This window comes from Tyto alba, unplaced genomic scaffold (genome assembly GCF_018691265.1).
Source record: "Tyto alba isolate M040663 unplaced genomic scaffold, T.alba_DEE_v4.0 Super-Scaffold_16, whole genome shotgun sequence".
In the NCBI taxonomy this organism is placed as follows: domain Eukaryota; kingdom Metazoa; phylum Chordata; class Aves; order Strigiformes; family Tytonidae; genus Tyto; species Tyto alba.
The window spans coordinates 962360-979666 of NW_024881278.1; the positions used below are offsets into that span (position 1 = coordinate 962360).

Here is a 17307-nt window from a genome sequence, read left to right on the forward strand (position 1 = left end):
CTCTATGCCAGAACCAATTATCTGAGATAAACACCAGTGTTTTAGAAATATATGTCCCAAAGTAATTCACTTCCGCCCCCCCCTCCAAGAATATTACAGGCAGTTTCTTGGTTACTGGTTCTGAAGAAACAAAAGGAAGTAAAAATGTTTTTTTTTTTTTACTGAATCTCCACATGCCTAATATAAAGCAGAATCAGTGCTGGGATTGCTATAAACTAGATTTGTAATACCTAGGGTTTGTTTGTTTGTTTTTTTTTATGTTCCCTATACATTTTTTTGCCCCACCTAGAGGAAGCCTTCTAGAGGTTTGCTTTGGTTTGAAATACACACCATAGACAATCAAACATAAGGCAAAATTGAGTAAAACCACAGAAGAACCTGAGTGAATCTCTGACACTAGTAAATATTTCCTTAAAGACATAGCATCAATATTTCTTGCCCAAACTCCCCTGTTTGAAAGACCAGTGGTCCTCTGTAACTCTCACCCTTACTCAAGAGCTGTTGTAAAACAACTGACTAGGAAAACATGCTGTGGTGTGTGTAAGTGTGTACCCACTCTTGCTTACTCTTTTGGCTGGAGAAGCAGAACAGTAACCTTTCACATGGCTTCTGTATTAAAGCCTTGGATTTTGGGAAGCTCCACCAAGATGACCTTGCTGGAAAAGAAATGACAGACCTTGCAGCCTAGAGCGAGAGAAAAACTGACAGTAACTCCCTGCAACGGTCAGCCCACCCCCAAGAAAACCTGCATCAGGATTTAGAAGACTTAGGATACAAGGAAGCCATCTAATCCAAAATGTGTCATATGGATGAGAGTGCAAAATTTTCCAGCTTTTAAGTCGGGCTATAGTATATAAAATTAAGGTATTAGATGGGTGATGTATGGGAGAACAGTTTCCAGTCAAGTATAAAATAATTTACAGTCGAGTCAACCTATGATTGAAACTCGCCCTCTATCTCTCATTCTATCTGGGGCAAATATATCTCTAAAAGATCGCAGAGTTTTGCATTTGGGAGCATGTTGCTCAGAGCATGCACATTTGTATAAGTCACAGGCTCCCTGGTAGAGTCATGTTCCAAATGATGCCTGTTACTCTTTCATTCCCCTCTCCCTTGTTACCTGCCCAGCTCTGTGAAACAGAAAAATTGCACCATACCTGCTCTTATTGACACTGGAGAAGAGGAGGACTTCTGTCATATACTTTTTTTTTTTTTTGCTTTTGCCTTGCTGGCCAGGTTCTTTCTCTGTCTCACTAGTCACTGCATACAAGCAAACACAAGCCAGATGGCTAAAACCATCAATCTGTGTTAAGATTTATGTTAGGAACAGAGAGGTGAAAGTCTCTAAATACCGCTGCTAATCCCCAAAGCCATTAAACCGCCTCCTCCTCGTTGCTCGTGCTTCTATTTGCATTCTTCTTCATGTTAGCACGTGGAGAGTCAATGCTGTACAAACACCTTTTATTTTTAACTGTGCATGCATTGAAGAGCTCTTACATGAGAGCCAGCTCCACGTTGCAGAAGGCTGCTGTTTCATCTGCATTCAGGCCCTGCACCCCAGGCTGCCAGCACTCCCCCAGCAGCACTGCATGCTGCCAGCTCCTCCCTGCCTTCCTCCAACCTCTCCTCAGACGTCTCCTCTCATCCTTCAGGATTTGTTGCTTTTCTCAGCACTTTCTGCTGCTTCCCGATTTCCGGACGTTTCCCGATTTCCAGCCAACCCCCATGTCTTGGTCTGCTCCTCTTTGCAAGTGCAGCTCCGTGCGCTGAATGTAACCAGAGGAGGGGATGGGAGGGCACTGGGGAACCAGAACAAACTCCCCTCTGCAGCCTGTATACACACACACTGGCAAGCAGGGTGATGAGATGGGCAGAGATGTACCGGAGATTGAAGTGACAAAGTTGGCAATCATACTGCTGATGCCTCAAAAAAAAGCCAAAACCAAAAAAACCCATAAAACCTTTCATCACTGACAGCTGCAGCTATCCTGTTGAGCTTATCTGAGATACAAAAATAAGGGCCTAGCTGAAAAAGTTCCTGCCGTCAAGCATCTCCCTAGCAGGTATTCCATGATCTGTCTGTACAGTTTCCACTAGAATAACAGAGGATGTGCAGCACAACAGTCTCACAACATTGAGGAAAATGGATCTCATTTTGGGGTAGTCTCTGCTTGATTAAACGACAAGCTTCTTGTGTCCAATCCTGCAGTGGGCAGCAGGGTGGGCCAGGGTACTTGCCTGATGTAAACTGTCTAAACCATCGCAATATCAGGTTTCCAGCAGCTGGAAAGACCAAGTGAGTTCTCACTCTCCATATTTCTCTCTACCACACTTGTCTTTACAAAACTTGGTCCCAAAGCTTTACCCACCTGTCTACATTATCATCTTAATATCCCTAGGAAGCTTTATAATCATGTGTCTTATGTCCATTTTCAATCCTCAGTAATTGAAAAATCACTTTTTGATTGCTTACAATCAGTGCTGCTACTCAACAGAAGCTTCACTATAGTATACAAGTTCTATGTACATCTCAACATAAAAGAGTCAATGTTTCTGTAGTATTGTAAACCACATGAGAATACCCTAGGGCTTGATGAAGACCAAACATACATATGAGGCTTGCCACAACCTAGGAGCTCACAGGTTCTTTCGGTTGTTTTGATCCCTCCAATACTGTTCCCCACTAGTAGAATACAGTAGACTAACCACTAGCACAGAAAAAGGGAACATTTTCTTTGAGGAAAAGCAGATTTGAAAACCTCTGCCAGATGAGATCAACTAAAGCCAGGCCTGATTCTCTTCACATCTACTTGTAAAAAATTAGATTTTCCAGAAAGCTTTCCCTCATCTTTGGTGCTCATAAGAGGAAGAAGTAAAAAAGCAAAAGGTAAGACAAAAAGAGCATATTATTCTGTTTTGCAAGAAGACATAGGACTTCTTTTGGTTCTGAACTTTTGGATCCTTCAATCATGCAATCCTGCAAGCAGAGCAATAGGCACTGTATAAACCTCCACCTGCTACTAAGTTGAATTAAATTTTTTAGTCTGATTATAAAGAAACCTCCACTGATACACTCGGTACATCCTGGCCTTACTGCAACACCAGTGCAGTTTTCCTTCCCGTGTTGCTTAGTTACACCAGTCCCACAACACCGGAGTCTCACTGAATGTAAAATGTGTTTGTAGTTTTTGAAGCCATGTCAAATCGAAATCCTTAGTACCAAGCTCCTAAGAAGTTAGACACTGGGTTTTTTTGTCAGCACACAGATGGCTTCTTTTATGTACCGTATCACTTGATCTGCTGCAAAATACATATACCCGTACAAGCCTCAGCTCCATATAAAGGCTATGCAGTAGCTGCCATTCCCACTGCGAGTGAACTGGACAACATTGTTCCAGTGCAGGAAATGGTGCTTACAGCCAGGATCAGATTTGGATTTCTATTTCCCAGATGCTTCCACCTTACGTAAAAGGAATGAGGCACTCCTCAGGAAAATATATGGAAGTTTTTAAAAACGAACCTGTTGCGAAAGTTCCTTATTTTCTCCCTGCCTTAAAATACTGAAAACAACTGAGTTTTGTTTACAGAAGTGCTAAAGTGGATTTTTCACCCACATGTATGCTAATGTAGTAGTCACACGCAAAATGGTATGTTTTGCAGGTGGCAACACATTTCTAAATACGAGGTTCCAACAAAATCTCATCAGCAACCTAAGGCAGAGGCAATCAAATGAGACAAACACAAATTTAACTGCATTCTTTGCAATTAGAAGCACTCAAGCACATGAAGTGACTCAGTGTCAATGACCAAAGAGGACGGGGTATTTTTGAGCATGACATAAAACGCATTTGGAATGCTTTACATGGGATGCCACAATACGCAACACAGCAGGGAGAAAAGATCGCTGATCAAAGAAGTATTCACATAAGGTGCTATACAGAAAAAGCTTCTGCTTGTTCACCTTCTGGTGCCAGGCATCTGTGTGTGAAGGACTGAGTACAGAACAGAACGGTAATACAGTTCCCACCCCCTACCAGTCTCTCCCTGAGCCTAAGGTTACAATATAGAGCATGGTGATTAATAGCCACTGTTGGACCAGTCCTCTGTTGGTTGAGCTAATCCTCTTTTTAACTATATTTAGGACCTACAGGCTCCACAGCACCTCAGAGCAAGCATTCTTATATCCTAACTATGTGCTGGGTGAAAAACTACTTCCTTTTGCTTGTTTTCATCCTGATTCATCATTTTCCAGGACACCTTGCACTTCTTGTGTCACAAGAGATGGTAAATAATTACTTCATATTCACCTTTGTAATTACCATACTCATCATCTTCACTGTGCTCTCTCATGCTGTTAACACATGCAGCAGTCCGGTCGTGCATCTGTACAACCCCTGTGCCTTCAAGGACATCCTCATCACCCGCCGCTTTGCTGTTTCAATGCAGCCTTTACCCAGGTGTCCCCCAGGAGCCAGAGAGTTCAGGGATTTGGAGTGAGTGGACAAATACACAGAAACAGCCATTTCCCCTGACTTCTGGATTCACTGCATGCTCCATCATCAGACTTACAAAAGGAGGCAAGGAAAATGTCTACAAGATGCTACCGGAGCAAAGAAGAGGAAGCTTCACTTAGCAAAGCAAAAGCTGACAACAGCACTTCAGTAGTTTATGATCCCATTGTCTGCCCAAACCCTGGTCCAAGCAGTGCCATTGGTGCTATCAGGAGTGAGGAAGCAAACACTTTTGCAGCCCGTATAGCAAACAATATCATAAGCATCTGTCAAACCATATACGACCAGAGGATCCCAGACCAAGGTTTGAGGTGACCAATACTTGCAACACACAAACATAGTCTAGAGCAGTGCTCTGTCAGTAGTCAGCCAGGAAATAATTCAGAAGGGATCGTATCAGGAAGTTTTATATTATTCAAACTGAAGCAGGAAATGCCCATTAATTTTTTATTAGGTACTGGAAACACACTGACATGTTAGAAAGTGCCAGGAACCCTCTCTTGGTCTGCATATCTCTTAAGATGCTGAATAGTATCCGAGCTATCAGTTACATACTCTGCCTCCTAAGCACCACTCCTGTGCTGCTTCTTGTTCACCCTCCTGCACTATATCGAGACACTGGCAAAAGGGGCTAAGACAGACAACTGCAATGAGTGGTAGGATTGGCACAGTCATTGCCATGGCAAATGAAGACAAAAAGCCATAGAAAAATTTTGTTTCATGATTTTAAAAACACATTTAGCTTTTAGTTAGGTTGAGATTTTATGAGGTAAGTTGTTTCAGGCACATTTTGAAATGGACAGATATTTTAAGCACTATGGCTATATTAAACTTTTGGGTTGAGAACAGTTTTCACAGCATCCTATTTATGTTGAGGTGTACAGTATCAGGATCTGTAGGTGCCGTGAGAGAGAACTTGAGCAAAGTCAGCATCCTATTCCAGGTCACAGGCTCCTCCAGCTCCCGGATCTGGGTGGTGCTTCCTTCAGTCTGGTGCTGAGGGACAAAGAACCATCCTGGAAACAGCAGGGCTGTGCTCCTCCCCAGCTGTTTTGAATTAAGCCCTGCAGCAAGGGGTCTTGCAGAAGCCATCTGAGGATGACGTCCTCCAATACAAAGGCAGCTCAAAGGGGTGCAGAGAGCATTTCACACCCATGTGAAATTGTCAGTGTGCCACAGCTTCTCAAAAACCACTGCTGCCTTCCATCCACTGAAGAATCCTCACTCGTCTCTCTCTGAACACAAGAATCCCCCCTCCCCGAGATTTCCAATCTGGGGGGAACATTAAATGCTGGCATGGAGTGCAGAGCAGGCCAGATGGCTCTGAATGCATAAATACTCAGTGGTACCCTGGTATGCTCTCAATGGCTTGACACATAGCCCTGGAAAGGGATGCACCGTGCACCTCATTCACCATTTGAAAAGCAAAGCAGGACCTCCAAGTGACAAGTCAAAAGTTTCACAGAGAAACCAGGGAGTCCCCTAAGCATCCCAACACGACAGCAGGGATCGCAGTTCCATCAGAATTGTGGGGTCAGGGAAGTGGGACTCGTTTTGATCCTTCCAGCAAATAGGCCTGGGTTGCAGGTGGCCCTGCCCACAACCAGGGCGCAGGCCAAGGGCTGTGATACCACATCCCCAGCTGCGGTTGCTGTGGCTCTGTCCCAGCTTCTGCTCAGCCCCAGACGTGTTCATGTACCCATAGCCGGCATCTGGACACAAATTTAGGCTCTGTGTCATCAGCAAGGACTCAGCCCATCCACAGTGCCGTGCCTTGAGAGCTTTGCGAAGGAAAGCAGCGAAGAAGGGGAGATGACAGTCTGACTGCCCCTAGTTTAAACCTGTGAAAACACAGGAGGTTATCAGCTGTGAACAGGAGAACCTGAAAAATTTGCACGGAGACGGGAAAAGTAGTTGCAACCAAAACCTTCAGGATGGCTCTCACTGATCAGGAGGAGGAGGCCAAATGGATTTCAAACTCCCCCAAATCTTACTCCCCTAATGACCATTTCCAGGGTGCTCCAAGCTCTAGTGGCCTTTGCATGCCTGCCTGAACCAGTCAGAAAAACCAGAGCCTCATGACTTACGAGGCAAATCACTACCCAGGTGAAGTCTCAGATAAAGGATATCAGGTACTGCCAGTAAACCGTTTGGCACCTATCCACACAGTAAAATAAGGCCCATGAAAAATATTTTGTGGAATACATTCAGGTGATGAATTAAGGAAAGGAATCGGCTCATGAACACTGCAAATGCAAATAGAGAGGCTAAATTTATCAAACGAATTACCCATTTGATACAGGATTACTTACTAAGGGCTAACTTATGATTCCGTTGCTCACACTAAGGACCGCTTCAGCCCCAGTGAAGTCTGCCATATTAAGCAAAGAGGGTGATGCTTCTCAGTACAGTACAGAAATTACAATCTCTGATTAAAAGTTCACTCACGTATTAGTGCAGGGATCTGCCTTTTTAATACAAAGCCCTTCATTCAGCCATTTAGACAGTTTCCAATTTGATTCCAAGCCTGGTAGATCTCTTAACAATGAATTTCCTCTGCAATTGTAATATATTTGCACATTTATGCACAACTAGGATGCTGTGCATCCTCCTGAAGTAACAGAAGGATTAATGTAAGACAGTAGCTCTTATCCATATGTCTTGGGTAGGGGGGACAGTGCTTTCATCAACCAGGATAAAGGCAGAAAATGCATTAGATGTCATAACCTGGAATAGAGGGGAGAGAAAGTTTTTTTTCAAGATGAAGCAATTTCTCTCCCTTTTCCTAACACCAACTGATATGGCTCAAAATAAAAAATAAATAAATAAATAAAAAAGAACAAGCTCTTGGGCTCAGCATCCTTTCATTAGCTCTGAAAGGACATGGAATTTAAAAGCTTGCATCTTCCATCTATCAACTGCTCTAATAAAAGTGCAAACCTGCCCTCTCTCTGACAATTTTAGTGATACTTTAGTGAAGTAATTTTGTTACTGTGTTTAAAGTAGTAAGAATGTAATATAACCTTGAATGCTGCAGCTTCAGAGTATGTACCCTTTATAACATCATTTTTGTCTAAAGAACATTTTCAGAAAAAATGATTCCCTTCTTCAATCCACTGATAACAGGTGGTAGATTCAGAAATACTCTAAGCATTACAATTTAAGATAAACCTTTCATAATATACAACAGCCACCATGAAAAATAAGCATTTGCCAAAGGTCCTTACAAGGTTATCTATCTGTCATATTAAGCAGGTAGGTATACACATTATACAGGAGGAAGAAAAAAAGGTATCTTTGCCTCCAGGTGGCAACTGTTTACAAATACTCTTAATTTTACTGCTATGAATAGCATTCTAAAAGTACATATCACTGTAAGGTAAATGTTGGTAAATCTAGCTTTTCAAGGGGGACTGTTTTTATATAATTTCCTGGTCAGTCTTATAAATATATATGTTTAGGAACAAAATAAATGCCTAGTATTCAGGCTTCATGTAGAATTCTGTTAGAAAAAAACAGTGAATTCCAAGAGAAAAAATGGTACGAATGTTCAGCTCCTTTCCCGGAAAGCTCACTCATAATAGTAGTAGCAATGAATCCAGTGATGTAAGAACTACACATCTGAGCCAGAACTGCAGGCAATGATATTTTATTTGCCTGAAAGATATGTAGCTAGACATTCTCTCAGATTAAGCAGAGAGAATTTCCCAACAAGGCTGAAGGGAGAATAGCTGGGCTATCTCATTCCACTAGGAGATAGCACGCAATTGGTAAAAATAAAAAAAAAAAAAAAAGAAAAATCACTGTTGCACATCATACATGAAAACAGTGATCCATGTTAAGCACAGAAGGTTAGTTGTTCTACCAAAACAGTCTTCCACCCTCACTCGTTTTCTACCAGGACATATAAAACAAAATCCCAGAGGTTCAACAGAAAATTCTGCATGGACCAGGATCCTTTACTTTCTAAACCAGTGCTTTTCTGGACAATGACTAGGATGAGATCCTAAGTATGAGCTAAAGATTAAGTGGCACTCCCCCTTGGAGCATGCTGGCTTTGGCTCGGATTCTGCACAGGCTACTGATTACTGAGATTAAATGAGAAATGTTGAGACTGTGACAACTGGTCTGTTACTGAACAGCTTTGCTACACTCCTAAGATATGAATTTACTTAGAAGGCTGCCTCTTCCCCCTATATATTTAAAGTTTGCAAATGACAAGGCTCTTGGCAGTTGTCTTAATACCGGTACTATTACTCGACTAATTTCTTTGGCATTCCACTTGCAAAATAGGCCTAATGATATGTTCAACTAATGGAACAATTTCCCTATATCTATATTCCACTTACTCTAGTGCACTGAGGTGTAACTCTAGCTTCATTTCATTATCACTTGACTAGCTCAAGCACTTGGATGTCTTTTTGGATTTATTAATGCACCAGGTTTAAAGTAATAACTATTTATGTATATAACTCCATGAATATATTCTTCTTTCTAAGCATTTTTGTCCACATTTATTAAAGTAGATGTATTTCATAATGTTTCTGAATGCGAGACACACTTTAAAAATGTCTTGATGTTTTTTCTCTAAGCTGAAAGCAATATCTGAGTGTTATTCTCTCCTGTGAATGTTCAGATAGTGTCCTATCAATTTAAATTTAGGGCAAGTCTATCCTTAAAGACTTTCATTTCACTACATTAATAGATTCACTTTAAAACAAAACAAAACCACCAGAGTTTTGGCAATTCCTTCCACAGTCTAAATATCAGGAATTTATTGCCAAAGGTGGAGACAATTGCTAGTTCCTTGACACAGAGCCATGTTGACTAAGTCCTCTGTGCAAGAAACCAGTCCTGCAGAGATGGAATATCTCCACAACAGCAGTCTGCTGATAACTCATCAAAGTCTCCTATGTTAAATGCAGATGGCAATTCACAGGAGACCAGAAAAAAGGAACAAACAGCAGACATGATGGCCATCTGGTGATCGCCATCCAGACCTTCAGCTGATGTTCTCACCAACAGGCTATAGGCAATTTAGGAAGGGGCTGACTTCAGCTGACATCTGTTGAAATGGAGCTACCCTGCAGAAAAGTGTCAGTTCAAGATGGCAAAGAAAGCCTGAGACTGTATATTAATCATTAGGGCATTTGTCCAGGAGACAGACCCAGGTACTGACCGTTTCTCCGGGGATACTAATGGAGAGTCATTTGGGTAACGTGTATTTTCTGCCTCTCCCTGTCTCCTTCCAAACTGAAGATCTAAGTGACTAGTATAAGGGCATACCAAATGTCCTTGGTGATACAGGACATTAAAATCAGATCTCCCGAATCACCAACTACCGATCTAACCATAGGAAATCCTTCTCTGAGTCAGGGATAAAGTTTTAGGTGCTAAACTTGGATCCCTTTAAAGCTCCAGCTCACCAGCCAGTAGGTGGTCTGATCCTTCTGGAAACCAGCATCATTAAGGCATATCAAAACTAGTATTCAGAATCATTACTTATGAGAAAATCGCAACGGGGAGCCTATGAAAATGGGTCCTAAGATCTTTTAGCAATCTATACCAAACTGTGGCTGCTGAGAACTAAAACATCTTTCTCTGGACAGCTGTCAGTGTAAGCATTGGATCAAACTTTTGCATAACCACATACATGCAAACAACAGGATTTCCTGCACCTTAGAGGGTTCCCACTACAACCTCCTCTCTATGGTCACATATCAAATGTCCAGTCTCAGTTCAAGCAAAAAAATTGTAATAACTTTCAATGCATGAGAATAAACATATGTACTATGGTACAACTGTTCAACTATATAATGTCGTGTAATGCAATTATAAGTCTTATATAACATGACATCCAACAACACAGGTTCTCTGTAGACAGGAGTTCAACAGTATCAGGTTTTGAAAAACCCAAAAAAGAAATAAATCTCCCATCTTCCTCTCTTTTCCCCTTTGCGCTTGCCATGCTTCAGCTCTGAAGCATCTTTTTGTCTCTCAGGCTTTCAAACCCAAGTGGGTTTCATATTTATGACAATGATATCAGGCTTTAATCCATTATTTCAAAGACCTTAATGATGAAGGTGAGTATTAATGCTCTAATTTGTTGACAAAATGACACTGTAGTCTACTCTTGCTAAATCTGAAGGGCAGACACAGAGCCAGCAACAGCAGGTGGGGTACTGCCACTTTATCTTATGTGTTGGGGTACACTGCCAAGAAAACCTAAAATCACACAGTGAATGGATTGGATGTGAATGCAGTCTTTGAAATGCATGTTCAATGTGCTCCAGACAAAAATATTATTAAGCAGTTAGACACCATTCTATGCTACCTGAATAATTCAATAGGTCTTTAAGTTTCAGCTGCCAATCATTGTAAACTGGAGATTACAAAGTCATCTACAAAAAGCTTTGTTCTAGTGAGATGAGACAGAAGCATCACAATTTCCATACTACCAGCCAAAGTGAAAGGAAAAAAACACTGTGGCTACTGTGACAACACGGTCCTGCAGAATTAATGGAGACTCAGAATACACCAAAGCTCTGCTTCCTATTTCTCAAAGGCCCTTTCCACCAGACAGACAGGCATGGGGAGTATTTAAGTGACTGCCACTTCTGAAATGGGTGATAAAACAAAATACTAGAATCTCGATCTTGTCACATATAGTAGGACTGATGTCATAGAAAACAAAATAAAATGGGAGAAGGTCAGGGTTGATAAAAAAACTGAACACAGATTTCTAATGATATACGATAAAAATAAATCACAGGCACATGGGGGAGGAGAATAACAAATTCACTATCCATCAGGTTTTCTTAAATTCTGGAAAGTAACCTCCTGTGTGAAACATAAGATGAATGGCTAACATTTCCCAAGTGCTCCAGTGAGAGCCATCTTTCTCCCATTCACTCTTGCACAGGGACAGCTCAAGTTTAAAGTTCTCATTCAGATACAGTTGGGCTCTAACCACTGCGGTATCTTTTCAGACCCAGAGAAACCCTACCAGCATTGTTAATGAAAGAGCAAAGCATGTACAAAGTGCATGGAAAAGCAATATACACTAGTGTATATACATTAGTGCAAACCATTTTCTTCTCAGAGTCAAGTGAGCCACTGCCATGCACCAGGTTTCGGGAGGAGAGATGGATACAGCAGAGAATGAAGAAACTAGCTGTACTGAGCATACAAAAGCAGGCCTGCATTTTGCAAAAGTAGTATTACAAGTAGTTTTACTGGTTCAAAAATTTTAAATGTCTGCATTTGTCCAGGATTAGAGCCTCTACGTACAGCTGATCTTTAAAGAAAGTTCACATTTTAATATCTGGCTTAGGCAGGGAAAGAAGAAAGGATGCCAACTGTTGTCTTTCTACTGCATAATTTTTTAAAGTCAGATGGCAGTCGATTACTATACTTACTTAGAGGGAAAAACTCGCCCATTTTCTTCTTGAAAATTTTGTAGTCAACCTCCAAAAAGACACAGAAGATGATACGATCCACCTATAAGAAACAAAATTATTCACAGTGAAATGATCGCAGTCATAAACATTGGCAATAGTAGTTAATAAAAGTGAAGGAACTTTTAAGCCAACATGCTTTTATGCTCCAGGCAAGCAAGAATATATCACAGGGATGCATGTTTTGACTGTATTGTGCATCTGTGTTGTAATTTATAAAATAACATTTGTGATTGTATCTCACAACTCTATTCTTTGTTAACTGCCTCCTGTTCATGCAAACCACTCTTGAGCACAGTATAAATGACTTTTGGCATTCTAGATGAGTACTGGGATGCAATGTTTGATGAAAGAGTCACATGGGGGGCTTCTAATAAGCATACAAACGAGTAAACGGGAAAGCAAAGAGCTCTTTTTCCAATCCTTGTCCGACAAACCTATTTGCAAAACCATTTAGTATTTTAAAATGGCTTTAAAAGGTTTCATGCGGTTTTAATTTACATGAAACCACTTACTCTTGCTATAATACAAGCAGAATGCAGCAAAACCAAAAGCTGATTAGATGACAGGTAGCACACAGGGTAAATAAAACATTTAATATGCCATCTACTTAGCAAGGCTGAGCATATCAATGAAACCACAGCCCATAATGTATGCACCACCCACCAATGATTTCAAATAAATTGGGAGATTATTGCATGTGAAAGGATTTTCTACAAGAGACCAAAAAAAAAGCCAACCAAAAACTAAACAGAATTCCAAAGCCTTTAGGACTGAAAAACAACCACACTGGACTTCACTCTACCCTTGCTATTTCTTTGTTTTATCTGTTTGCATAGCTGAGCACCAGTTGCCTCTGCAGCCAAAACCCAGCTCCGGGAGAGAGCTGGGGAAAAGACCCTCCCATGGCTGAGCTGAGGGACCTGCAACCCAATAATCAAGTCTTTCTCTGAAGTGCATGAGAGCTTAACCAGAAAGGGATGAAGTCCAAGCAATAGGAAATTCAGCATCTTGGCTGGAATTATGCTGTCCTCGTGTCTCCATGGGCAATCAGATGATCTGTCATAGCAGAGCTCCTCAAGAGTGCCTTTGCACATGCTAGCAAAAGCACCAGCCTCCCTCCTGCAGGGAAACCGGCGGGAGGAACGCTCTTAAAAAATGTCTTCTTTCCCTTATCTTCAGTAGAAAATGCTGTCCTTTTGGTAGAGATGCTCTCTGAAGCAAAGTACAAGTCTTGGCTTCAAAGATACCATTATGCTGAGCAGCTCAGGACGTCGTTTTAGAGTTCATTTTGGAGCAGCCTGGTAGAATCCCAAGGAACAAGAGCAGGCAGCAATCGGTTATGCTGGAAAATGCTAGTAGTTGCTAACAAGGACATCTCTGAATCAAAGCTGACTGCAAAATCTGAGAGAGCAAATCAGTTAGGAAATATGAGACTGAAGGTACAGGCTACATGAGCATTAAGGAAGAAAGAGGCTTGTGGAGAGGAGAGAAAGCAGCTTGGGCGGATGCTGATTGCTGGGGAAGTGTATCAGCAGATCTGAGAGCAAGAAAACTGCCTTTTCCTGTCTGCTCATACGATGTTCACAGAAACAAGCTGTTCTGTGCACACCTCATAAACAAACCAGCAAATACCTTAAAAATATGCTGGACTGTGTCATCGGCTACTCTTCACTAGTAATATAATAAAGAACCTAAATACTGGTTAGGTGCTCAAGCCAAAAAGCCATACTCCTCTGTGTACTCACAAATTTATAACATAAAGCACCGGTGGTAAGGGGTGCCACATTTTACCTGCATGAAAGTTTCTACCTAAGTAAAGTTGTGTGTTTTCAGGAGGGAAGCTTTAGACAGTGAATGCTTCAATTACATTTATTGTGAAAATTGGTTTAGGATAGTGCTGGGGTGATGCTAGATTGCCATCTTCTATTTCTGACTCCCCAGAGGAGCAGATATTCAAGCGCTACGGTGACAGGCCCAATATGTGAACTAGAACGGATGGAAGAGCAAGGACAGAAATTTACAAACCAGAGGAGGAATGATATTCCCATGCAGAGCAGTTCTGAGTTGTCTTGCTCTCTGTATAGTCTCATACTCTCTGCTGTAAATACTACAGATGTTTTCCTCATTTTATATAGTACAACTTCTCAAGGTGTTCCCTTTACTTTTATTTATTCTGAGCAGTTGACAACGATAAAACTTCTGCAGTCCTGAGAATTTCTACTACTTCTAATATAATTCCTTAATTTAAAGATAGGGAATCTCTCTAGAAACAGCAGACTATTTCAAAATTTCCACCCTCCTGACTGTATACATCCTATATATAAACCTGTTCAATTTCTTCTTGGTGTGAGAAAAAGTGCTCTATTTTTAAGTATGCACAAGATATTGTGATGACAGCTGAAATCCTGTGTTTATCTGATTGAATGGCATGTGTTGGCAGATAGTAAATCTGAAATTAAACCATATTCTATCATCCTGCCAGTCATTGACTATTTTCTCTAACATCCCCATCTAAAATAACTCGGAATTAGGTATGGACGGTAACCCTCGTCCTCACTATTCCCGCTCCAGCTACAATAAGGAAAGGTTTAATCCAAGTGACTCCAAACTTGCCTTGCCTGCTTCCTCACAAAAGCTCAGCAGGCCTTTTGGGATGTGCACTTATGAAAGCCGCTTCTTATTCAAAGAAGAAATCTCTCCTCTCATGTGGCTAGGAAATGCCAACTTGATTAGATGTTTCATCTCGCCCCTTTACCGAAGGCAAGGAGTAGCCCCCAGGGACTCCCCCGAGCATGCCCAGGGAGCCCCCAGCGCCTTTTGTAGGTGCCTGGATCCTCCACAGCTGACCAAGCACCGTTCAACTGCAGCAGGAGTTTAAAGGAGCTGCAAGTTGAAGGCATTAAAGCTCATCCTTGACTGACAGCTCTTTTTTTGGAGGCTGGTATTAAAATCAACCATCCCCTGTCAGAGCCTGATTAAATTCTGCTCGCTTCGCAACTATGAATAGGTGGATCAAAGAACCCCAAAATTAAGAGTGCCTCAGCACAGGAAGAAGGGAGTTAAATTGCATGAGCTGTTCACTTAGTAGGCAGCTTCACAGCTCAAGGCTGCAAGTACATTGATTATTTTTTTTTCCTTTTTTTTTTTTTTTTTTTCTTGGGCCCAGCTCTCCTTGCCAGGCTCTATTTAATTTTAAGGGGAATACCTTCCATGTGGTTTTGCTAGCTGCACCTGATAAGGATCAGTAAACTTCTGGGGCTCCACATGGCTCACAGGGCTCAGGCCGTTTTGCAATGGCATGGACCCAGAGACAATCATTACTGCCAGGGTTTTACAAGGGTACAGCCAAATCTCATCAACTGAAAACCCCTCCACTGAGTATAAAAGCACTGTTGGTCTTAATAGCAGCAGCACTGATCTTAACACAAAGAAGGCAGCAAAAATACTTCCTTCTGGTTTTTGTTCAGTGGGGTTTTGTTTCTTTTTTCCCACCGTGACTCTGAGAGCACTTTGCATCTAGTGAGTTTTAAGTTTACTTGTTAATGCACCTTGGGTCAGTTCCCTCGTAGCCCACTAATGGCCTAGCAGAGCCCCACAGGAGGCGGGGGGGGTGGTGGTGGGGCTGCTCAGGGGGCGCGCAGTGGGGAGCTGAGGAGGGGTCCCCCAGCCCCCACGGCAGAGGTGGGAGCTGCACCCCTGGGCGGCAGGCGAGCCCCGCTGCCGCGCGGGCACCGCCGGCCAGGCACGGCGCTGCCCGCAGGAGGCGAACGGGGCAAGATGGACACGCACCGCTTGAACAAACAACCGCGAGCTTCGCCACAGCCAAAGCCACAACAAAACAAGAGTCTGCCGGCGCGTTCTGGCAACTGTACGCTATTTTTTTTTTTTAAGGATTCTTTGATAAGAAGAAAAGCTCTGCCCTCCTAGCAAACTAGAAGCACGTGCCAAGTTCCCTGATGGACCCTTCCCTCTACTGCAGTGGCACTGCCTGTGTGCGCGCACATCTGTGCGTGCAGCCACTGATATAGGAGGAGTTTGTACTCCACCTATACATTTTCGGATTGAAAATGTCTGGTTTTATCCCAGCTCTCTTGCTGTGGCCTCTGGCAGGTTGTCCAACTCCTCTGACTTAATACCCCTATCTGTTTAGGGGACAGTAATACTTAGTTGTGCACTTACACATTGCTACAAAGAGGTATTGCCAAGCACAATCCACTGGACATGTCAAATGTTGTCACATGTATGGCTGTATGTGTACCCAGGTGCCAAGCTGTATATATAAAGCACAGATTTGAAGCAGAAAACTGATCAAAATATATTCTAGAGTATTTTATCTAATGAGTGTTTCCATGTCATTGCCACCTTGTGTCCTAACAAAATAACAGTTCACAACGAAAATAAATCCAACTGCATTTCAACACTCCTAAGTATTTCATGCATTTCAGTACCAAGATATTTACCCAGCAGGCAGTGACTGGTTTTTCTTATATGTGACAACAAGTTTCATCATATTTAAATTTTACCAGAAAAGACACAATAGAAAAACAATGCTCACTGGTAAAAAATATTTCCCAATCACAAATCAAATGAATAGTAACAAACAACAAAGAGAATGAAGCAGCTTCCTGCTTACTGTATGTGTAGCAAAGCCCTTTATGAAATGCCCTTGCCTGATCCCACTAGGACCTATTGATGTAAGGTGATGGTGAACACCAGAAGCTTGCTGTAACATTTTTAGTTTATCAAACATTCTGAGAACTTAATTCACAACTCAGTGAAGTCAAACAGAGGATTTTCATTGACTTCAGTGTGCTTGAATTGCAGCTGATACTCCATAACACCAGAAATAATATTTGCCTCCTTAAGAATTAAAGTTCTTCTGATATTCAAATTTTATTACCCTAAATCTTCAGCTACTTTCTCAAACATACCCCTAACAGTCACAGTTCAGAGCCGCCTGTACCCACTAAGACTCCTTGACTACAGTGTCTGTCAGGAAGAAGCCCTGAACCTTTAACTGTGCCACAATCCCACATTTTTCTTCTGTTTGGACCATGGCTGCTCGGTCAGCCCTATTGGCTTTCATTGCTCAGTCAGACCTCCCTTGTAGAGATCACTTGTGGGAAGCAAAGAATAAGGAGGAAGAGATTTTTAGTGTACCCCAGGATGAGGCTATAAGCGTCCTAGCGGGTCCCTGCACATCGTAATTTCTTCAAATTCTGTGGCAAGAGCTCAGTTTACTGTTCTGAAGTCCACATCTCTCTCTCGCTTATCTTCAGGGGCCCCATTTTCCACCTCTCTCTTTCCTGTTTTGCTGACAGAGTTCCTCCCTGCCC

General features: G+C 42.0%; 1 protein-coding gene across 2 annotated transcripts in view; it reads right to left on the bottom strand.

Moving 5' to 3' along the window:
- The window catches only part of MACROD2 (mono-ADP ribosylhydrolase 2), a 902990-nt gene that overhangs the window by 79779 nt on the left and 805904 nt on the right, over window positions 1-17307 (bottom strand). For both annotated transcript variants that reach the window (XM_032994762.2, XM_032994761.2), the window contains exon 9: window positions 11930-12011. In XM_032994762.2, the coding sequence (XP_032850653.2) occupies window positions 11930-12011 (82 nt within the window). The remainder of the gene's footprint in view (window positions 1-11929; window positions 12012-17307) is intronic.